We start from the raw sequence: 23419 nt of genomic DNA, 5'->3' as shown, positions 1-23419 counted from the left end.
GCTGGGAGGCTGGCGTCATCCGCGCAGTGCTGGAGTATCCTTTCTTCTTCAGGCTGGGGGCTGTCTTCTCCTCCCGACAATGAGCTGGGTCCTGTAGTCATGCTGACTGAACCATGGCTATGCAGTAGGCAATAGAAATGCTGTATATCTTAAGAAAGTTCATACAATTTCATACTCTAAAATGTAATTGTTACAATAGTTCGGGAATGAGATTTTCCTAACAGTCCCTCCTTTTCCTTTCACCATCAGGGTCACACTATACTCTTCATTATTTAAGTCGTAAGTCAAGTTCATAAGGTAATATTACACTGTAAACACACCCATCTAATTAGAAAGCAAAACAAGAGAGTGAATACAACCACCCAAATCCTTTCAGTTCACAGTCCTGTTCCTAAGTCTGGGAGCCAAGAGGTTAGCCACCCAAAGAGATTTAGGGGAGATCCCTGCCCTATTTTGTGTAATATTTTTAAATGAGTCTTTCTCTTGTTTCTCTCAGTTTTGTTTTTCTGGTCTTGACTGACATAAAAACCCCAGCAGCTCTTATTCAAGAACGCACCTACTCTGTCCTGTACTTCTAAAGGGTGCTCTAGAGCTAAGCCATTCTATATTACCATTTTTGATAAAAATTTGATTTCTTCCTCTAAGGCTGTCATACTGCCTGCCCTCATTAATGGCTTTTTCTAATTCTCTTGGCACATTTGCAGTAGCCCTTTCTAGTTTTGCAGTCCCTCACTGTGGGATAAAATCTGACACAGACAGGTAGAACTCAGTGCCACATTATCAAAGGCATTTGTGAAAGGCAGGTCCTGCTTGACTAACCTGATCTCCTTCTACAATGTGGTCACCCGCTCAGTGGATGAGGGAAAAGCTGTGGATGTTGTCTATCTGGACTTTAGTAAAGCCTTTGACACTGTTTCCCACAGCATTCTCCTGGAGAAACTGGCTGCTCATGGCTTGGATGGGCACACGCTTTGCTGAGTAAAAAAATGTCTGGAAGGCCGTGCCCAGAGAGTGGTGGTAAACGGAGTTAATTGCAGTTGGCGGGCGGTCAGGAGTGGTGTCCCCCAGGGCTCAGTACTGGGGCCAGTCCTGTTTAACGTCTTTATCAATGATCGGGATGAGGGGATGGAGTGCTCCCTCAGTCAGTTTGCGGATGACACCAAGCTGGGGGGGAGTGTTGATCTGCCTGAGGGTAGGGAGGCTCTGCAGAGGGATTCGGACAGAATGGACCCATGGGCCAAGGCAGACTGTAGGAGTTTCAATGAGGCCAAGTGCTGCGTCTCACACTTTGGCTACAACAACCCCCGCCAATGCTACAGGCTTGGGGAGGAGTGTCTGGAAAGCTGCTCACAGAGAGGGACCTCTGTTGTTGGTTGATAGCAGCTGAACATGAGCCAGCAGTGTGCCCAGGTGGCCAAGAAGCCCACGGGTATCGTGGCGTGTATCAGGACTAGTGTAGCCAGTAGGACCAGGGATGTGATTTTCCCCCTGTATTGGGCACTGGGGAGGCCGCATCTTGAGTACTGTGTTCACTTTCAGCCCCCTCACCACAAAAAGGACATTGAGGCGCTGGAGCGTGTCCAGGGAAGGGCAACGAAATGGGTGAGGGGTCTGGAGCACATGTCTTATGAGGAGCAGCTGAGGGAACTGCGGTGGTTTAGCCTGGAGAAAAAGAGGCTGATTGGAGACCTTATCGCTCTCTAAATATATCTGAAAGGAGGTGGCAGAGAGGTGGGGGTCCACCTGTTCTGTCAGGTAACGGGTGTTAGAACAAGAGGAAATGGTTCAAGTTGCACCAAGGGAAGTTTCAACAGTGTATTAGGAAGAATTTCTTTACTGAAAGGGTCATCAGGCATTGGAATGCGTTACCCAGGGCAGTGGTGGAGTACCCATCCCTGCAGGTGTTTAAGGGTCATGTAGTTATTGTGCTGAGGGACATGGTTTGGTGGTGGGCTTGTCAATGTTAGGTTAATGATTGGACTATGTGATCTTACAGGTCTTCTCCAATCTAGGAAATTCCGTGATACTGTGATTCTGTGATGATGGCGCTGGGACAACTTCCCCGGGGTGTCCAGTGAGCACAGGCACAGCCCAGACCCTGTTTGTCTGGTCTGTCATGTCTCTCGCAGGAGCCCGCCTGTGCCAGGACACTGCTATGTGCCCCCACCCTGCACACTCCCCCACTTCAGCTCTTCCCTGAGGTTTTTCCTCTCTGGGGCACTTGCCAGCCCTGCCAGCCCACACCCTCCCTGAATCTGGACACCTCCTGCTCTCTCCCAGCACAGACCAGCAGAGCAGCCTCATTGGCAATGGTCCACCCAGCCTTCATGCTGAGGAGATATCCACCCCAGGCAGCTTGGAGCCCCCCCTGCCAAATGTCCTTCCCAGGATGGCATGAGAGAATTGGCCCAGGGCACCCTCAGGAAGGTCCTTTGGCCCCAGGGACAGGGCAGCCTGCCCTGAGCTCCCCCACCGCAGCAAAGAGTTCCTCTTACCATGTCTGTCCTGCACACACACAGTGCCCTGCTCTTCTCCCGCCACAGCCCATCTGCCCTCAGAGCCTTCTCCCGAGAGAGCTCATCCGTGCTGGCCTGGCCAGCCGTTCCTGCACCCCTCCCCAGGTGTCCCACAGCCCACGAGCTGGTGGTGCGGCTCTGCAGAGCTGGGGGCTGTGGTGCCCAGGGCCATGCTGGTCAGGCTGGGAGGCAGACCCAGGTCGGGTGGCTCCTGCCCCCTTCACCTCAGCACACAGACGTGGCCCCTGCAGCTCCAGAGAAGTTCTCGGAGAAAGGATCTCAGACAAACAAGTCAGTGCAGGGTCCTTCATTTTTTTAAAAACAAAGAGAGAAGAGCTTCTTATCTACGCGAAGTCTGTGGCTCCCACAAACAGACGGATCCTGACATAGCAATAGGATAAAGGATGATTCTTCACTTTTATTGACAGCATTAACAAAACCCAGAAAAGCTAAAAACCAAAGAAATGAAAGGAAAAAAAGTACTAAAGACAATCTGGGCCTGTAATGAGTTACATCATGTGCGATATGTTAGAAGATGGGCAGTTCAGTGCTGCTTCTGACAAGATACCAGTCATCAGTTTCCACAGGGCATCCTTGAGTTCCTGGTTCCTCATGCTGTAAATGAGAGGGTTCACTGCTGGAGTCACCACTGAGTACAGAAATGACAGCAACAGGTCCAGAGATGGAGAGGAAATGGAGGGGGGGTTCAGGTAGGCAAACATGGCAGTGCTGTTAAACAGGGAGACCACAGCCAGGTGAGGGATGCCCGTGGAAAAGGCTTTGTGCCGTCCCTGCTCAGAGGGGATCCTCAACACAGCCCTCAAGATCTGCACATAGGAAAAGAGAATGAAAGCAAAAGCCCCGAATGCTAGTAAGACACTAAGCACCAGAAGCCCAACTTCCCTGAGGTAGTCTGAATGTGAGCAGGAGAGCTTGAGGATGTGGGGGATTTCACAGAAGAACTGGTGCAGGGCATTGCCCTGGCAGAGGGGGAGTGAAAATGTATTGGCCGTGTGCAGGAGAGAATTGACGAACCCACTGCCCCAGGCAGCTGCTGCCATGCGGACACAAGCTCTGCTGCCCAGGAGGGTCCCGTAGTGCAGGGGTTGGCAGATGGCAACGTAGCGGTCATAGGCCATGATGGTGAGAAGAGAAAACTCTGCTGAAATGAAAAAGACAAACAGCAAGGCCCGTGTAGCACGTCCTGCCTAAGAGATGACCCTGGTGTCCCAGAGGGAATTGGCCATGATTTTGGGGAGAGTGGTGGAGATGGAGCCCAGGTCAAGAACAGAGAGGTTGAGGAGGGAGAAGTACATGGGGGTACCAAGAAGACCGAGTGGATAAGGCCCTCTATAGACAGATTGGAGTAGGCTCACATTCACAAGCCCTGGTCCTCAGAGGGAACTTCAGCCACCCTGATAGCTCCCCAGCCCCTGCCCAGCTCTGCCCACCTCCCCTGCTCTCTCCCCAGGACAGCCCAGCCCAGCAGCCCAGTCTGGACTGGCCCCACAGCACTGCCCGCCGCGGGCTGATGCAGAGCTCTGGGCACTCACCGCACAGCCCCAGATCCTCCCAAGGGCGCAGCAGCTCCTGGGGGGCAGAAAAGGAGGTCAGCCTGCCCATCAGCCCCAGGGCTCGTGCTGGCACTGAGGGAATGAGAAAAAAGAGGCTGGTCACTCTCTGCCTCTCTGGAATTCATATTGTGCCTCATCCCCAGCCCTGACTGAATTTGCCCCCTTCTCTCCCCAGTCAGCCCCACGCCCCAGGACAGCACAGCAGACCTGGCCCTGGGGTTCTCTCAGGCACCTCCTGCATCTCCCCACTCTCCCCTCCCTGTGCCTGATGAGTCCCTGCTGACTCCCTCGGCACTGCAGCGTCCTTGTGCGTGGACACGTTGATTCAGTGCTTTATATTGGTGGACTTTACCTTTGAGGGTGTTTCACCTTCGGAGTCTCCATCCGTTCCAGCCCAATGGCATATGTCGAGTCCCTAATCCCGCCTCCCCTTCCCCTCAAAAATGCATTTCCAGAACATCCTGTATATGCCGTCAGTCCTGTCATACATGAAGAAGACTGAGGAGGTAATGGGAGCTCATGGACTGTCTCCCCTGCAATTTGACACCAAGAAGAGCGCTTTTAAATCCAGAATATTTGGTGCAGTGGAACTCAATGATACCATCAGTTTAGCTCCAAAAACGTTGGGAACACACGGAGAAGAGACTCATTAAAAGACCAATTCCTTGAACATATTCTTGGAAGCAACTTTGGAGGAACAGTCCATCTTTCAGGCACGGCACTTGGGAGATGCCCTTTCATTGAAGAGCTGTTATCTGTCAGGCCACACCTGACACAGTGTTGTGCAAGGGTGAGACACAGTAGGATGAAGCCTCAGGACAAGCAGCATAAACTCAGAAAATTATCTATAAGCAGGATTATCACAAAACAAAAAACCAGACTCACAGCCTAAGATAAGCCCTGGGCAATGTGCATGGAAGGGGTGGCAGGTTATTGTCGGTGAAACAGCGTCCACTGGGCCTGTTTCCACAGGGCATCCTTCAGCTCCTGGTTCCTCATGCTGTACATGAGGGGGTTCACTGCTGGAGGCACCACTGAGTACAGAAATGACACCACCACATCCAGACATGGGGAGGAGATGGAGGGGGGCTTCAGGTGGGCAAACACTCCAGTGCTGAGAAAGAGGGAGACCACGGCCAGGTGAGGGAGGCACGTGGAAAAGGCTTTGTGCCGTCCCTGCTCAGAGGGGATCCTCAGCACCGCCCTCAAAATCTGCACATAGGACAGCACAATGAAAACAAAACACCCCAATGCTAAACAGACACTAACTACAATCAGTTCAACTTCCCTGAGGTAGGAGTGTGAGCAGGAGAGCTTGAGGATGTGGGGGATTTCACAGAAGAACTGGTGCAGGGCATTGCCCTGGCAGAGGGGCAGTGAAAATGTATTGGCTGTGTGCAGGAGAGAATTGAGGAACCCACTGCCCCAGGCAGCTGCTGCCATGCGGACACAAGCTCTGCTGCCCAGGAGGGTCCCGTAGTGCAGGGGTTGGCAGATGGCAACGTAGCAGTCATAGGCCATGACGGTGAGGAGAAAATACTCAGTTGAAATAAAAAAGAAAAAGAAAAATACCTGGACAGCACATTCTGCATAGGAGATGGCCCTGGTGTTCCAGAGGGAATTGCCCATGGTTTTGGGGAGAGTGGTAGAGATACAGCCCAGGTCCAGAACAGAGAGGTTGAGGAGGAAGAAGTACATGGGGGTGTGGAGGTGGTGGTCGCAGGCGATGGTGGTGATGATGAGGCCGTTTCCCAGGAGGGCAGCCAGGTAGATGCCCAGGAAGAGCCAGAAGGTCAAGAGCTGCAGCTCCCGTGTGTCTGCAAATGCCAGGAGGAGGAAGTGGGTGATGGAGATGCCATTGGGCATTTTCTTCTTTTGGGCACAGGGACCTTTTCAAAATGTAAAGACAGTGACAAGTTAGGGTAGAATTCATAGAATCATAGAATGGTTTAGGTTGCAAGGGACCTTGAAGATCACTGAGTTGCAACCCCCTTGCCATCGGCACGGACACCTTCAACCACACCAGGTTGCTCAAAGCTCCATCCAGCCTGGCCTTGAACACCTCCAGGGTTGGAGCTTCCGCAACTTCTTTGGGACACCTATTCCAGTGCCTTAACACCATAAAAGTGAAAAATTTCTTCCTAATATAAATCTACCTTCTTCCAGTTGAAAGCCATTCACCCTCAGCCTATGTCTACATGCCCTTGTAAAATGTCCTTCCCCAGCTCTCCTGTAGCCCCTTTAGTTACTGGAGGGCCACAATAAGTTCTCCCTGGTGCCTTCTCTTCTCCAGGCTGAGAAACTCTAACTCTCCCAGCCTGTCCTAATAGGAGAGGGCCTCCAGCCCTCTGATCATCTTTGTGGCCATCCTCTGGAGCCACTCCAACAGGTCCATGCCCTTCTTTTGTTTGGGGCTCCAGAGCTGGAATTCTCTGAGTATAATCTATTCAATTTCTCATAAAACACCCCCAAACCACTTTTACCTGTCCAGGAAGACCTTTTGTGAGCTGAGATTGGTGCTGTCTGAGGGTGCCCCAGAGAACAGGAGGTTCTGTTGTTGGCTCTGCAGGACTCAGACCTGTCCTACAGCAAAAGGAAAATAGGAACTTGGGGTGATCTCAGATTAAATCCACTTTTGATAGCAAAGAGCTGTTCAGCATTGTGGCTCCCAATGCACCAGACTGCAGAGCAGAGCTGTGGGGATGTTGTTGTGTTCGTACTGTTTTAGTTGCCCCAACACACCTTAGGAGTGTTTTTAAGACAGAAATCCTGCTGCGCCTTGTGGGTCCTGAGACACAAACGGGCTGTCATTGCAGGGGGTTGACTAGGTGACCCGTAAAGGCCCCTTCCAACCACACCATTCTAGGAGTCTACGATTCTGTGGCACTGGTGAGAGCAGAGGAATGCGCCTTCCAAGTGCATCTCTCTAAAGCCCTCAGCCCCTCTAATCGTACCTGAGGAAGACCTCAGCTCTGCCCTCCCAACCAGGGACACAGAGGGCTCATTACAGCTGCCCACAGACAGCTGCCCAGCAGCGTTTCCATGGCTTTAGCACCACGATGTCTTCTCTGTGGGACTGCTAGATAACACAGAGATGCCGTGGGAGAACTGTGTCCTTCTGGAGGGCAGCCTGCAGCCCAGCAGGACCCCTTAAAGAAGGAATCACTTATCTTAAATTTGCTCATCCTGAAGGCACGATCAGGTCATTTCCAGCCGCATACACTGTGATTCCCAGAGCGCCAAAGGCAGACAGGATGCAAGTTGGCTGCTTTTCCTCCATGGACATACGTGCACGAAAGTACGTGCAGTGTTGGTGTCTCAGCTGCGCTTCAATCCTTAGTCCCCCCAACCAGGGAGTGTAACAGTAAGAACAAGGGCAGACGGGAGAAGAGGGAATGCCAAAGTACCTCTGCCAGGGCAGGCAGGTGAGGGAGACACAGTCGGACACTTGAGCAAATCTCCTCTGTGGTGGTCAGGTTGCTGGAAAGGCAACTCATGACCAAACCCGCATGACACGAAGGGCAGAGGCTCTGCTGTGTGAGCGAGGGGACCAGGGGTTGCTCCAGGGAAGGCATCTGCACTGTCGGGGAGGGCAGGGAGATGCCTGTATCCCCCTTCCCACAGCATTTCTGGGAGCCCGGCTCTCTTCCTCCCTGCCCATGACTCTCTTACCTGGAGCTTGTCTTGGCCAGGACCTGTTTCTCTGTCCCCATATCTCCTCCCTCTTCATGCTCACAGACCCCATTCCGCCTGCTGCGTGCACAGCTCTGCCCTGCAGACCCCTCCTGGCATCAGGGCACTGCCCAGGGACATCTTCGTGTGCAGGGGTTAACGAGAACCTCAGACAAGTCCTATCAACAAATGGGGTCTCAGAGCCTTGTGCACGGTGGAGAAATCCATTCCCATCTCTCCCTGCCCATCCAGCCGACCAAGAGGAGAAAACTCACAGCATAGACTTGTTCCCTTGCAGGTGAATAGTTCCTTGACATTGTTTTTCAAAAGAACCCTCTGAAAATGTCCTTGGGGTGATCTGGAGCTGGGACCAGTCCTCAACCCTGCAGTTCCCTTGCAAAAGCAGAAGTAATCTGCCTCACTGGCGGTCACTCCTTCCACCCACAGCTTCTCCCCACAGTGCCGTGGGAGCTCCCCGGGCAGGCTGAGAGCATACCCTAGCAGACGGCAGAGCCCCTGCCCCGGCACACAGCCCCCGGGGTGCAGGGACCCTGCTGGCAAGGACAGCTCTGCCCACCCCTGCCTGCACACCCAGTGTCACCTCCTGCAGACGTCCCCAGGAGCAGGCAGCCATCGTGCCCTGTGCCTCTGATGGTGGGGCAGGGAAGCCCTGCTCTGGAGCACGTCCTTCTCCTTTGCCCCAGCCATGGAAGGTGCCAGCTGTAGATGGTGCCAGGAGCTGCAGCTGCACTGCCCCGCAGCCAGAGACTTACTGTGCCGAGGGCTGTGGAGATGCCTCCCCTGGTGAACACTCTGCTCTGCCCTCGCTGCCTGCAGACAGTGCCCTCAGCCCTGCTGCGCTGTGCAGAGGAGCTGCTCCTGGGCAGAGCTGTCTCTCTGCAGCGCTGCCCGCTTGCCAGGAGCTCCCTCCGTCCCAGCAGCCCGGCCCAGCTCAGCAGCAGAGGACCAGCCCACGGTGGCACTCTCTCTGTCCCCTCTGGGCTCCCTGGAGGTGTCCCTGGGGCTCCAGGGGAACCCGCTGGAAAACAGCCTGATGCAATCCCTGATGTTCCCTCCCTCAGCTGGGCAGAGACACTTACTTCCAGCTGTGTCCTTTCTCCCAGCAGAAGAAGAGCTGGCCATGAGTAACCCCTCTTCTTGTCCCATCAATAGCACACACAGGGCTTTGCACACCAGGATTCCTTATGGCAAGTCACCGCTTGCCTGGTGCCACAGCTGGGGGGCTTCAGCACAAACGTGCAGCAATGATCTCAGCCAGGGGCACAGAAAGGACGAGCTGGAGCCGTTCCTGTGGTAGACAGAGCTGTGACATGGTGGCAGAGCTCATTCCAGCTGGTCTTCAAGGACAGCCTCCTCCAAGCTCTGCTATAGTCCAGAGCACAATTCAATCTAACCCCGAAAGGCAATTCAAGGGCACCAGAATGAGTGTTTACTCCTTCAGGAACAGTTCAAGGAGAAACAAAGCCACTGCGTGGCCACTGCTGAGTTTCATAAGAACTGGTGCTGATAGATCTGAAATACCCCATGTCCTTTTTGCCTCAGTCTGCCCCAGCAAGGTCTCCCAGGCCTCGGGCTCAAGGATGGAACCTGCAGGAGAACCACCAGCAACGGCTGGGGTCAAGTCCTCGAGCAAACACAATCCTTACCAGTCTATGGACAGGAGGGGCAGAAGCTGAGGGAGCTGAGGGGGCAGCCAGTGTCACAGTGGTAACTCTGTGATTTGGAAGATCACGGAGACTGGGGGTATTGTCTGCTCACTGGCAGCGCCCAAAAAGTGCATGCCCCAAAGGATTAGCAGGGGAGCTGAAGGCTGTGCCCCAGAGCATGTCCACTCAGGGCCTTTTTCTGTGTGTTTGAAACAGAAGGTGACGGGTTTTACCCAAAGCAGATCGCACCTGGCCATCCTCTTTGCTTTCTGTGCTGAAAGGACAGGATTGCTGGGCAGAGAGAGCGGTAACTTTTACTGGGAAGTCAGAAGGGCATTCAGCATCACCCCCACCTTGTTTCTAACTGAGGACAGTAGAATCTGCATGGGTAGATAAGCAGGTGGGTAAAAAAACAGCTGAACTGCTGGGCTTGGAGGCACGTGGTTCCTGCATGGTACTGTGCCTGGAGGTATCTCTCCAGTAGGGTTCTGCAGGGGTCGATATCGTAATATGCCCTGTTTGAAATGTTTATAATGACCTGGAGGACATAAGAGTGAAAACTGAGTAGGAGGGTGGTGCTGCACCGCAGCGGGACCCTCCCAGAGGATCTTTGATCTCCATGTTTGGAGGTTTTCAGGTTTCAGCTCCACAGTCACAGCTGACCAGAGTCTGAGGTTGGCGATTTCCCACCCTTTGGTGGGAGGCTGGACCAGAGACCCCAACAGACCCTTTCCCTACAGCCCTTCCCTGAGCCTGGATGTGAGAGTGGCTACAGCAGATGCTCATGGGACAATTCAGGGTGGAACTGTCCTGTGATCAGTGGGTCTCTACTTCGACCTTTAGTTCCAAGCAGGGCTAGTTCTGAGGTCAAGCAGGTTGCTCAAGAAACAGCAGCGTCCCTGTGCAGACTCTGCACACGAGAGCCCAACATCGAAGCCACCATTACAGACACGGGGACAAGGCATTTGACCAGCTCGTTGAACCCAGAAATCGGTATGACATGCCTCCTGAGATTCCCACAAGCACCTAAGATTTTGTCCAGGGAAGTGGGGAAGTGTGATTCCTCTTTCAGTGTCCTGCCTGTCTCCGGCCCCATGTGGTGCTTTAGGATGTGAAGAGAATCAAACCCAACCTTTGGACTAGATTAGTTTCATTTTCCATGCTGGAATGCGGGGCAGATGAAGGCAGCTCTGAGCTCTCTGCTGCACAGCTCGGACTTCCGAGAATGGAAACGCAGGTAATCTTCTGGTGTGATCACCGATTTGCCTGCCTTTGTGCCCTTTCACTAACCTGGGATCTATCCGTTGGCCTGAGAAACTACTCCCCTATTCCACCTCCCTCTCTTCATAAAAGGAGGGAACAAAGATATGGAGCATGGATGACTTAAGGACACTATTGTAATCTTTACATTATAGGAGAGAGAAAAGATAGTACAACTAATTCCAAACTATCCTTGAGATGCATTCTGATTCTTCCTTCTTTCCAAAGCTCAGCCACCTTAGATCTTGAAAGGACTGCCTCAAATCTCTGCAACGAAAATCCCACAAGCCTTCTCTCAGAGAAGTCCTTTTAGCACAGGACACCTCTGCCCGTCACTTCTGCCCTATGCCCAAACTCTGTTTTGCAGTTGGGCGAAGTCAAGGTGTCAAGGTACTCCCTTGCAACATCTTCCCTACAAAAGTTGTCTTCTCTTCATGCTGATCCCACTTGCATGGCCTCATGTTATGTACAGCTCCATCCTCCTCTTGCAGAGCTCCACTGGGTGACCAGTTTTCCGTTTCTTTCCTGCCCATTCACCTTCACAACCTTTTTGTATTTTATGCGTACCAAATATTATCTGAAGCAACACATTTATTGCCCCCAGCTTCACCCATTTCCAACTGCAGGCTGAGCTATTTCTCCTCTTTGAGCAGACATTGTGCAAAGCTGCTCCAGGTATGGAAACTCACTTAAATGCAGCACATTAATTGGGGCTCAATCAAATATAAAAAACGTATCCTGAGCTAGTTTTTCAGAGACAGTTTCAAAGTGGCAAAGCAGATTCAAAGTGTCTGAAGGAACTGGGGGTTTTTAACCTGGAGAAAAGGACGCTGAGGGGAGACCTTATTGCTCTCTACAACTACCTGAAAGGAGGTTGTAGCCAGGTGGGGCTTGGTCTCTTCTACCAAGTAACAAATGATATGACAAGAGGAATTGGGCTCGAGTTGCACCGGGGGAGATTTAGATCAGACATTAGGAAAAAACGTCTTGACTGAGAGGGTTATCAAGCATCGGACCAGGCTACCCGGGAAGGGGTTGAGTCACCATCCCTGGAGGTATTGAAAAGACATGTTGGGATGGTGCTGAGGGACATGGTTTAGTGGTGGACTTGGTTAACAGTTGGACTCGATGATCCTAAAGGTCCCTTCCAACCTAAACGATTCCATGATTTTATGATTCTATGATTCCATCATTCTATGATTCCATGATTCTATTCTACATAAATTCTGAGAACCAAGTTACAAGAAAGGGAAAAATAGGTGAAGCTGTATTTTCTAGACTCACTAATTCTCTGTCAGTAAAGAGAAGGTCCCACAGCCTGTGGCACGTTTTCATTAGTTGGCCCTATGGGAAGTTTTGTTTCTTGGGTCTCTTGGCTCGAGCCTGCTGCGTTCCTATTTCCAGCAAGGGCAAAAGTTCCCGTTCAGGTATCAAACTTTTGCCCATCCTGCCCGGAGAGCCAGGACAGTTGTGTCACACAACATTCAGTGTCAGAGTGAAGATGGAAAAGAAGTGTGAATTGAAATGATTTGTCCTCCAATGGAAACTCAAATCCTGAGCTGGCTGGACCACATTGGCTGCAGTTAGACATAAGTTACCTGAGACAAATGTGAGTTCAGACCTGGTTGGCAGAGTTTCTCACAGCCCTCACTGAGGAGAGCAGGGTGTTGCGAGAGGGGAGCACATATCTGTTCCTCAAATCCCAAGGTAGTGCCCAAACCATCTTTCCCTTGGCCTCTGGCATCTCATGCCTTGAGATGCAAGAAATGCTGGGCCTTCTGTCAGTAATCCTCCAACAATCCTTCAGGCGGTTGTGTGAGTTCCCTATCAGTATCTAAAAAAAGTAACACCCTCCCCCAAAACTAAACAAACAAAAGCCCCACCAATCACAAAAAAACAATCCAAAGTCACCCACAAACATTAATCTGCCTAAATCTAAATGCAGCAGTTTGCATCTTGGACAGCTGCTCTGGGCAGTGCCAGTGAAATCAGTATTTGCAGCGTGAGCCGTGATACCCCATCCTCAAGAACAAATCCAACGCAGTTCAGAGGAAGGGTGGTCTTTCAAAAGTCACTGTTTGTGTCCCCAGGTGGCATGGACACTGCTGATTCCCCACTCCAGAGCGGCAGAGGCTGGAGCCCCTTTGCAGGATGGGCTTCTTGCCAGGAAGCCACAGCTATGGGGGTGTCTCACCTGGTTCTTACTGTCCCTTAGCTCAGCATCCATTTCCGTGTATTTCACTCTTTTCTATGTCTACTCTTTCTACATGTCAGAATGACAGAAAAGCAAACATTTCCTATAAGTTTGTCATAATGTCCTTGCTATAGACAAGAAGCCCATCAACCCTGGAGGCAGCCAAGAACATTGCCATGAGCACCAAGAAGATCCAAGAAGCGAAAGGCCTCTTCTGAAGGGCAGCAAATTCTTGCAACTGTGATTTGAGCCTGGAAGTGAGAAGGAATTTTCGTCTGTGCTTGGAGGAGGAATAAGTGTGTTGTGGCAGTATGTCAGGGCCGAAGGCCCTTGCGCAAATCAGGGATGATGGAGACATTTCCATCTTGTGTGCATGCCTCAGGGCAGGAAATGGGGCATGCCCGCTGCTGGGGGTGTCTGTACTCAGTCATGCCTCAGGAGCTGACCTTGCTCTCTTGTGCAAGAAAGAAGAAAACAGGAGGACTGAGTTTGCCATACCTCAGTCAGCCAGTGGGAAACAAAAAAGTAATGACATTGGGAGAGGAGGGTTGGAGAGGGGGAGGCAGATTAGGAGAAGGAAAGAGGGGAGAAAGTGATGATTGCTGTGTTAAAACATCGGGAAGCCAAGACCCAGCTTGTTTGCCTTTCTTCTGAAGATGGATCTTGGTTTTTCTTTTCGGGGGGGAAGGGGGGGGAGGGAGGGGGGGGAGTGAGGAGGGGGAGGTGTGTGACCCTGTCAGACTAGCTTTCACAGTTGTCCTCTGCTAGGAAGCCCAGAGAACATGAGGGCTGGCATGCATCTACTGGAATTTAGACGTGTCCACTAGCGGGGCTTGATTCAGCTGCCCACTTCTCACTGCCAATAGGGAGGTGCCCTGAGGAGTCCCAGGCATGCAAGAATGGCAGCCCTCAGCTTGGCTGGGTAACGGAAGAGGAAACAGCATGTTTAGCGTAAGTTTTCTCCCACTCCTGGGCAGGTGTGGCATTTCACAGCTCCCACCTGAAGGATCACAATCGTGTTTACTTTAAAGAAGGAAGCAAGCCAGGGAAGATTTGACACTCTTCAACACCAGACCTGTATTTCTTTATGACACAAATTCCCCTCTCCCACTTCTCATTCCACAACCAGTCCACAGATTCTGCACTTCTAAAGATGGACCTGGGACACAAAATATGCACTTACGAATTGTCCATGCTTGGTCAAAGGAGACCCACAACCTGTGTCTTCCTGGTGGATCTCAACTAGTATGAGCTCTCGACGCAGGCCACAGTTTTTCTGAGTGCATTTCCTAGAGCCCCCTTGACCTCCCTGTTCCGCAGGCTGTAGAGGAGAGGATTGACCATGGGTGTGAGGATGGTGTAGAAAAAGGAGAGCACTTGATTGAGCTGCCTCAGTGAGGCTGTCCTGGGTATCATATAGACAACGACGAGGGTGCCATAGAAAACAGTGACCACCATGAGGTGAGAGGAGCAGGTGGAGAAGGCCTTCTGCCTCCCCATGGTGGTCGGGATCCTCAGGATCGCAGCTATGATGCAGATGTAGGATACCAAAGTGACTACAAACGGGACGACTACATCCAGAAAACAGATTATGAAAGTCACCAGTCTAAGCACGGTGGTGTCACTGCAGGCGAGCTCTAGCAACGGGGCAAAATCACAGAAGAAGTGATCAATTGCATTGGGACCACAGAAGTGTAACTTGGAAAATTGTCCAGTGACTATGGTAGACATCAGTAATCCTGCTAGCCAGGACCCAGCCGCCAGCTGGAGACAGAGCTTCCAGTTCATGAGGCTTGCATAGAGCAGGGGTTGACATACGGCCAAGTACCGATCATAGGACATGGTGGCCAGCAGATAGCACTCAGCACCTGCAAAACAGCCAAAGAAAAAGAACTGCGTCATGCAGCCTTGAGCAGAAATGGTTCTGTCCCTGATTAGGAAGCTGGCCAGCAGCCTGGGCAGGATAGTGGAGGTATAGCAGATTTCTACACTGGATAAATTCCCCAGGAAGAAGTACATGGGAGTGTGAAGATGCCGATGTGCCACCACCAGCACAACAACGAGGATGTTGCCAAACATGGTCACCATGTAGATTATGAGAGAGAGGATGAAGAGAGACACCTGAATCTTGGGGACGTTACTCAGTCCCAGCAGGAGGAACACCACTGGTGAGGTCTGGTTGTCCCATTCTTCTTTCTCCATGAGGTGCTGTAGGACCTTCTTTTCCCCATGAGGCAGGAAGGGAACCTGGGGAAGGGCATGTGTTTCTGTGTTTTTTGTGAAAATGAACTGGGAAGAAGTCACTGCCAGAGACAACATGGAGGTTTTCCCCCATTTGACTGAATTCCGACTTGGTTTAGGGGCACTATTCCTGGCGAAAGGGCAAGAAAAGGTTCTTTGAGAGGGCCAAACTGCTCTTCTTTGAAGAATCTCCTTTGATTAGAGAGGTGAGTTGCCGCATCAAGGTGCCTATTTCTGTGGAATGAAAGAGAATGTTCATTTGATCACATTAGATTGTGATGCGTGAAGTTATTGCCAGGACTCCCCAGCATAGGTTTTAGCCAAATCCTGCTTTCAAGCAACAGAAAGATGGGCCAGAGAGGAAAACTCCATCATGCAAAAAAGCCTTTAGGGGAACGCATCGTGCCATAGACAGCTTCTTTCCACTGAGGAAGAATGGACACCGAAGAGGGCTAGAGGTCTCAACTCCCTGAAACATTGGCTTTCTGATGACGCAATTCTGTCCCTGGACAGTCCATCTCTTTCCACTGACCAAGAGTGGTCAGGACTTACTAGCTTGGTAGCTGAAGGCACTGCAAAGGGTCTGTTAGACAGGAGACTCACAAGCAGATATGAACTTGGGAGAGAAGGGTGGGGAAAACGGGATTCCAGAGAAGAGGTACCTGAGGTTCTAAGCCAAATGAGGAAAAGCGATGTTGCACAAGGAGGAGGCAAAAAGGACAGGGGTGACGATCATTTGCTGGACATCTCTTCCTCCTCACCTTACATTTCTGGGTGCATTTGGGCTGCCTCCCTGCAGCAGCGCAGCACCTGGACCTCAGCATTGCCACCTGAGTGCTCAGGGCTCCCTGTTCAGCACTGCAATGAAGACACAAGAGTGTCCTGGGGGTGAGTGGGGGCTGAGGCGATGCAGGATCCTCATGAAGCACACGTTTCCAGTAAATGCCTGATACACACCTGGTTGCCTGCCCAGGGAACGCCTGTGGCTGAAAGAGAAAGCCTACACCACCTCTCCGGGCTTCCATAACACTCGGGTCAGACAAAACACTGTCCCTGATGATGCTCTGCCTCAAACTTCACACATTTGACAGAGAGTTGGAGATGGCCAAGGCAGGCACCTGGAGAGCCCAGAGAGTTCCTGGGATGGAGGAGCCCTTTGACTCAGTGATTCAGTGCACCTACAGTGGGATGCATTGTTCCACAAGGTGCTTCCATGGGGAGGGTGCCCCAGAGTCAGTGCTCTCAGTAAATCACACCCCATGTGGATGGCTGAGAGACAGCTGTGAGAGAGCTGAGGCATTGAGGTGAAGCCCTAAGACACAAGCAAGATGGAGAAAGAGACAGAGAGAGAATAAGAGTTGAGACATTAAAGGACGTGTGTTGGCACGCTGGCCCCATACCCTCCTCTCCAACCTCTTCATGTCCACGGAGGTGTCCGAGTGCCCATCAGCTGATGCCCCGCAGCTCTGTCTCTGCACTGACAACCACGCTGCCTCTATCTGTTCAGTGGCGTCAAGGACCCAGGGAGGGTATCCAGAGGAAAGAGTGGGCTGGAATAAGAAAACGTGCAGGACAGGGCTGTACCAAGACACATGGTCCCACTTCCTAGTGGCCGCTGTGCAAAGAGCCACTGGCACATTAATGACACCCACCTCAGCAAACCCAGCACCTACCTGTAGTCCCCAGCAGGATGTCACAGCCCTTCCTCTGAGGGGAATGGAGCATGAAAGGCAAGGTCTGGGGGCTATCTCCTGCCTCGTCCCCATTCCACCCTCCCCTTTCCAATTCTGCCTGCAGACCCTGACCCATGACTTAGTCACTGCTCTGTCCTTGCACTCACCTGTCACCATCTCCTTCTGAGAGTCTTCAGCAGCACCTGAATATCCCCTTCTCTGCAGTGCCTCCCGGGTTTATAGAAGAGGCTCCTGAAGGTTCCTGCTGCAGCTCAACTCTCTGTGTCACAGCAAGTGAGCCCTGTGCAAGTGAAGCCCCGGGGGGATGAAAGCCCTGAGCTGCCCTCCCTTGGACCTCTGTGCTCTTCGGAGGTGGGAAACAAGCCGGGGAATGAGCCGTGATCTCTTCCAGCTCACGGAGCAGAACTATAATGAGATGCTCCTCACGGATCTCCTAGACTCCACGAATGGTCAGTGGGGAGGAAGGAGTGATTTCCTCCAAGCTGAGGAGACTGGGAATGTGGGACAGGATAAGTCCCCCACAGGGGTGCCAGGCTCTGCCCTTTAAGGAGAGAGGAAACCCAAACCTTCCCCAGAGGCCAAGGTGCTTCACTTGCTGGGGGCTAAAGTGAGCTCAGCTGCTGATCTAGAGTGACAGTTAGGACTCCACCCTCCTAGAGGAATGGTGCACAGGGTTCTGCTTGGCTCCGGCTTTAGGTTAAGGGAGCTGACTTAGGTTAAGCTCTGCTGACTTGCTCCTCATGACAGGTGGACCCCTCAGGTCCCTCCTCTGAGTGAAAAGGGAGAGAAGGACCCTGAGACATCATTTAGGGTAGCAACTGCACAGAGCATTGTCTCCAGTGGAGTCAGACTTGGTGGTCAGGGCTGTGGCCCAGTAGGGTCTTGAAAACTTCAAAGAGTAGACATTCCATAGCCTGCCTGGACAACTTGTTCCAATGTCTGTCTGTCTGATGTTCTTCCTGTTCCAGGTCAGAATCTCCCGTTTCAGGTTATAGAATCATAGACTTCTAGGATGGTTAGAGTTGGAAGGGACCTTAAAAATCATCTTGTTCCAACCCCCTGCCATGGGCACCTTCCACCAGTCCAAGTTGCTCAAAGCCCCATCCAGCCTGGCCTTGAACGCTTCAAGGTATGGAACATCCACAGCTTCTCTGGGCAACCTGTGCCAGTGTCTCACCACCCTCAGAGTGAAGAATTTCTTTTCCCATATCCAATCTAAATCTCCCCTTTTCCAGTTTGAAGCCATTCCCCCTCGTCCTATCACTACATGCTCTTGTAAAAAGTCCCTCTCCAGCTTTCTTGTAGGTCCCCTTTAAGTACTGGAAAGCCACTGTAAGGTCTCCCTGGAGCCTTCTCTTCTGCAGACTGAAGAACCCCAACTCTCTCAGCCTCTCTTCATAAGAGAGGTCTCCATCCACCTGCATCATAAGAATGGAATCATGTAGTTACCAAGGCTAATGGTTTCTTCACAAGCAGAGTCCTTTTGTAACTGTAAGGTTGTAGCCGTTCCTGGTGGGGGTCTCTGCAGATCCATCTCTGATCACACATGAAGCCTTGCTCCAGATGTGCCCCAGCTGCTGGTGGCTCTCCATGTGTGTGAGGCCAGAGCGGGGGGACGAGGGTCCCATGAGCAGCCTTCCCTCAGCAGATCCCACCACCCTTCAGGCACACTAGTTGAAGGGGGGTTTAGCAGGTGGGTGGGACAAGACAATCTCCAGAGACCCCCTCCAAAACCCTACCGGTGTGATCCTGGGATTCTGTGAGTGATCTGGTTTGAGCCAGTGCACCTGAAGGAATTTTTTCCTGGATGATATTTACGTTCACTCTTGGCTCTAGTTAAGGTCTGACCCACGCTTTGACTCCAGGGGAGCTTTTCTGTCAAAAACAAGAGCATTTTTCCTTTCCCACTTGGGTTCTGATAGTGACTCCCAGACACCCTGGCCACCTTTTTCCTCTACAAGACAGCTTGCTTCCAGACACTGCTCCCCTGACTGAAGGGAGCTGAGGGTCCTCACTGGTGCCTACCTGAGGCTGGTGGCAGCTGAAGAAGTGTGTCCTGATCAACCTGTGCAGGTACAGTCTGGAGAGTCAGGCCCGGCAAGGAGTCAGAGCCCATTTTGCCAAGTTGTACCATGCTGTTCCTCCAGGAGTTCCTCAGCTCTTGCAGCGTTGAGGTCTATGGTCAGCAGGGCCCTGTGAGCCTTGTGCAGAGGGCAGGAGAGAGCCAGTCAGCCTTCTCCAGCCCATGAGTCTCTCTAGGAGAAGACCCAGGTCTGCCTTAGGCACTGGTTCTATCCAGTTCCTGGACGCTGGTCTTCATGGTCTCCTCATTGCCTGCACCCAGGCATTGGAGTCCTGCAGGCCCTGCTCCAGTTGCTGGAAGACAGACCTCGTATCCTCCTCACCGGTGATTCCAGCTTGAAGTTCACTGCCATTCACACATGCCCACTAAGAACAGAGGATGCGCCCGCACAGAAGGTAGTTGGAAATCGGCTCCAATGAGAACACAGGACACAGGCTACTGCAGGGCTCCATCAGAGAAGCCTGCTGACTAGAAACCTGTTTCCACTCACACGGTCCCTTTTTTCCCCTTTGCTCTGTTTTCCTATTTTGTTGCCAAACCACTTTCCTGCTGGTTCTGTTTTCCTTTACACTCAAAAGGAGTTTTCCAGGGCTACACACAACAGGGACTTATGCAAGAGTCCCGATTTCAGTATGTATATAGCAACACACGGATTATGGTGCTGTAGGCATCCTAGTCAAGGGAAGGCTTAAAGGGAAATTGCAAGGAGACTTTTGCAATGGCTGCGTGGGTCTGTAGAAGAGATGCTTCTGAAATGATCATAGAATAATAGAGTGATTGAGGTTGGAAAAAGCCTTTAAGTTCATCGAGTCCAACTGTTAACCTAACACTGCCAAGTCCAGCAGTTAATTTTGAAGGTGACTCATTTTGGCTCATTTTGGAGCTGGTTAATTTTGAAGGGGGTGACTCAACTCAATCCTTTGGTTCCATGTCAATCCCCTCTCTCAGACCAGTGTCTCCTCTTGCCGATGTAGATGATGAGTTGGGAGGGTCCCTGGACCACCCACGGGATTAATGACTGAAGTGCTCTGGCTGCACACTTGCACAGGCTTGATGCCCAGCTACACCACCATGAGAAATGTAACAGAATTCATACAGCTTTTGCCAGAAATATCAGTTCCTAGCTGGCAGTCCAGAATACCCATGCAAGCCAGCAAGGCTGGAGAGGCATTTCCTGAGTCTGAAGACAAGTGGGCTGGATCAGTATTTGTTTCATGCCACTGGGTAAAAACACAGAGAAAAGCAGAATCCTTACGGAGGGCAGTTCTGGTCTCCCATTTCAAGAAGGAAGAGGAAGCCCAAGAAAAGGGAAGGAAGGGTCAAAACCACAACATGGTATTAGTTACCCTTGTCATGCGTTCAACTGACTGGATACTCAAAATGGATCCTCACAACCATACCACATCTTTCCTGAAGGCCTTTCCAGTCATTCCAGAGTGGAAAGTCCTCCTTTTCACACCGCTGCTGGTGATTTATCTGCTCACTGTCACGAGGAATGCAGTCACCATTGCCGTCATTTGACTCTGCCGCTAGTACCACACCCCCATGGATCCCTTCCTCAGCACCTTGTCCTTCTTGGCCATTTGGTTCACTTTGGTCATTCCCCTAACATGTTTGGCAGTCTCTGTGGCTGCTTACAAGTCACAGACCTTCTCCTCTGTCTTCCTGGGCCCAGCTGAGTTTAACCTATGTGCTGGGATGTGTTTCCTTTGCTGCAGTGCCATTTGCAACCCCTCATACTACTCTGTCCTTACGAACTCCTGGTTGTGCTCCATGCTCATCTTTAGCTGCTGGGGAATGACAACTCTATCCATGCTCAGCCCCACCAACTTGTATGCCATCGGACCCTCTGTGCCCAGTGTAGAGACTGCTTCTTCTGCGGCATTGTCCCTTTGCTGGGAGCAGCCCGCGTGGGCACCAGCTACTATGAAACATTAGCGTTGCTCTCTCCTCTTATTTTCAGATAATTTAGGTGTCACCCAACAGAGTAAGAACACACAACTCTTTGGGTGTTTGAACTGACCCAGAAAATGGAAACTGGGACTGTGACCTCTGTTGCACTGACTCACTATGCTCATCCTGCTGTAGGTGACTGAGCCTGAGCCGCATCCAGCCAGTGGTTTAACCTCAGAAAGTTTTGCAGGCACAGCCAGTGCAGAAATTCCCCTGTGCCAGACTAGAGGCAAAGAACAAGCCGGGCGATTGGGTTCTAAGACAAGCCTGAGCCCCAAGCTCAAATGTCCATGCAAGCATGGGGCACCGCCCTATACTGAACTTCCCATTTTACTCCTTGGGTAAGTGCTACCCATTCTGCCCTGGGACAGAGCCTGTGGGGACAACACAGGCTGTGGAGAAGCTTTGCATCCCTGCTTCAAACCCACCGTCTCCTCCCCTCCCTCTCCTCCCCTTCCATTTTGAATCATCCTAACTTTGGGGGTCATCTGCTCTGCTTCTTTCTATGTCTAAAAGCAAATGCAAAGATGAAGGGAAAAACGTCAGTCTTCATTGCATGTATTTTTTCTTGTGCTTCCTTCTGTTAGATGTGTATTTTGATGCAAAAATACCCCAGTAAGTTAATGGGTCAGAGATTTGAGACTTGAATAATGAGTTTCATGTACTTCGTTGCAGGTGCCTATGAGAACTTGTTTCCCCAAGGCTCCCTCTACAGTCAATGGAGACACAAGAAAATGCTAGAGGTTGGGTCCTCCCAACCCATAACTGGCATGCCAAAGAAAGATTACAAATCTCTTCCAGACACTCTTCTCTTGCCCTGCATTTAGGTCAGGACATTTGGTAGTAATAGCAATGAGCCGCTGTTTGGAAACCACTGCATTTCGGCCCAGACGAATGTCAGAGGAGACCGTGTGACAGAGTGTGTGGAACCATGGTAAATTTCAATCATTATTTAGAATACTGAAGAAGACAAGTTCTATGTGGTCCCTATTCCACCCCCTCCCCCTTTCCGGAAGAAAGCAAGAAGAGAGCAAGAATCTGTGGAAGAGAGCAGGGGATTACAAAAGAGGTGCTTGATATTACTTGGTTTGAAATCAACAAATCCTCAGGGATTCCTAGCCCAAAAAGGCAAGTACTGAAAAGTACAAAAAAGAGCTTTCAACATACACATTTGATTTGATTTGATTTGATGTTTAACATTTGTGCAATAGAAGAGATGAGTTTGGCACACAGGTATGACAGACGTTTGCAATAGGTCTGAGTGAATTTGGAATTTCCCAGGAATGGGCTGAAATGGCTAAAAGCCTCTTTAAAATCTTCTGTTCTGCAGAAAGAACCCTTTGTGAGTGTTTGAAAAAGGTAGAAAGAAGACGACAAATACTCTGGGGACTCTAACTGAAATGTAAAACATAAAAGCCAGGGTGTGAGAAATGCTTGGAGGACTATCTCTGTGTTCTATAGGAAGACTGCAGGAAAACAAAGACGTAGAAGAGGAAGGATAGACCTGGTCATCCAGACCATGAAATTATCACACTTGGCTTTCTGCCGTGTTCCTGTCTCGGCAGGATGAACTGAAATTCAGCATGGGACCAGAAAATGAAACTGCAGTTGCTGAGTTCATCCTCGAGGGTTTCTCGGGGCTTGATCAAAGACTACAGCTATTTCTCTCTCTGGTCCTTCTGCTCATATACCTGACAACAGTGATGGGGAACACAACCATCATTTTCCTCGTGTGTGTGGATCACCGCCTGCAAACCCCCATGTACTTTTTCATCAGCAACCTGTCCTTCCTGGAAATATGGTTTACGTCCTCCACGAGCATCAAATTGTTTGTGATCCTGGGTTCTGGTAGGAGAACAATCTCACTAAGCAGCTGCTTTGCCCAATCCTATTTCTATTTTGCCCTGGGCTGTACAGAGTTTGTTCTACTTGTTGTCATGTCCTTTGACCGCTATGTTGCCATCTGCCAGCCTTTGCGTTACACTGCCATCGTGAAGCCTCAGCTCTGCGTCCACTTGATTCTTGCTGCTTGGGTCATGGGCATCACACTCTTGACTTACCGTCCGGTCCTCCTCTACAAGCTGACTTTCTGTGGTTCGAACAAGATCCATCATTTTTTTTGTGACAACTCCCCCTTATTCAAATTGTCCTGCTCTGACACCAGCCTGATTTGGAAAATAGACTCGGTTTTATTTTCGTTTGTCATTCTCGGTTCCTTATGTTTAACTCTGACATTTTACATAGGCATCCTTTCCTGTATTCTACACCTCCCAGCAGCCTCCGGCAGGAAAAAAGCCTTTGCTACATGTTCTTCTCATCTCACCACCTTGGCCATTGTATACGGGAGCTGCATTGCTCTCTATGTGCATCCTTCAGGAGATGTTTCCTTGGAGGCAAACAGAATGGTAGCTTTGCTGAACACTGTCCTGTACCCATTCTTAAATCCATTCATCTACAGTCTTAGAAACAAGGCTGTGACACTGGCCCTGAATGAAGCCATTGCCCGTGCAACACGATAGCTTTTCCCTCAATCACGATGCCTTTCTGGACAGCAACTCCAATGAT

At 51.0% G+C, this 23419-nt stretch overlaps 4 protein-coding genes across 4 annotated transcripts in view; 1 reads left to right on the top strand and 3 right to left on the bottom strand.

Moving 5' to 3' along the window:
- Positions 1–3147: 3147 nt before the first annotated feature.
- LOC309684317 (olfactory receptor 14A16-like) overlaps positions 3148–23419 on the bottom strand; it is a gene marked incomplete at both ends in the record, with an annotated part of 52174 nt that continues 31902 nt past the window's right edge. Inside the window, one exon of the mRNA XM_082500252.1 lies at positions 3148–3153. Coding sequence (XP_082356378.1) covers positions 3148–3153 — 6 coding nt within the window. The remainder of the gene's footprint in view (positions 3154–23419) is intronic.
- Positions 5021–5956, bottom strand: LOC309684328 (olfactory receptor 14A16-like; the record flags this gene model as incomplete). The annotated part of the gene is made up of 1 exon (XM_082500261.1): positions 5021–5956. One exon carries the CDS (start codon positions 5954–5956, stop codon positions 5021–5023), a length of 936 nt encoding a protein of 311 aa, XP_082356387.1.
- LOC309684327 (olfactory receptor 5AP2-like) lies at positions 14126–18934 on the bottom strand (the record flags this gene model as incomplete). Its single annotated transcript, XM_082500260.1, has 2 exons — positions 14126–15004; positions 18896–18934. 2 exons carry the CDS (start codon positions 18932–18934, stop codon positions 14126–14128), a joined length of 918 nt encoding a protein of 305 aa, XP_082356386.1.
- Positions 22438–23373, top strand: LOC309684315 (olfactory receptor 6E1-like; the record flags this gene model as incomplete). The annotated part of the gene is made up of 1 exon (XM_082500250.1): positions 22438–23373. The coding sequence occupies one exon, from the start codon at positions 22438–22440 to the stop codon at positions 23371–23373; it is 936 nt and encodes a 311-aa protein (XP_082356376.1).

Source organism: Vanellus vanellus (assembly GCF_965231255.1).
Source record: "Vanellus vanellus genome assembly, contig: HAP1_SCAFFOLD_53, whole genome shotgun sequence".
Classification (NCBI taxonomy): domain Eukaryota; kingdom Metazoa; phylum Chordata; class Aves; order Charadriiformes; family Charadriidae; genus Vanellus; species Vanellus vanellus.
The sequence above is the reverse complement of the archived record's forward strand: the minus strand, read 5'-3'. Positions and strand labels throughout refer to the sequence as shown.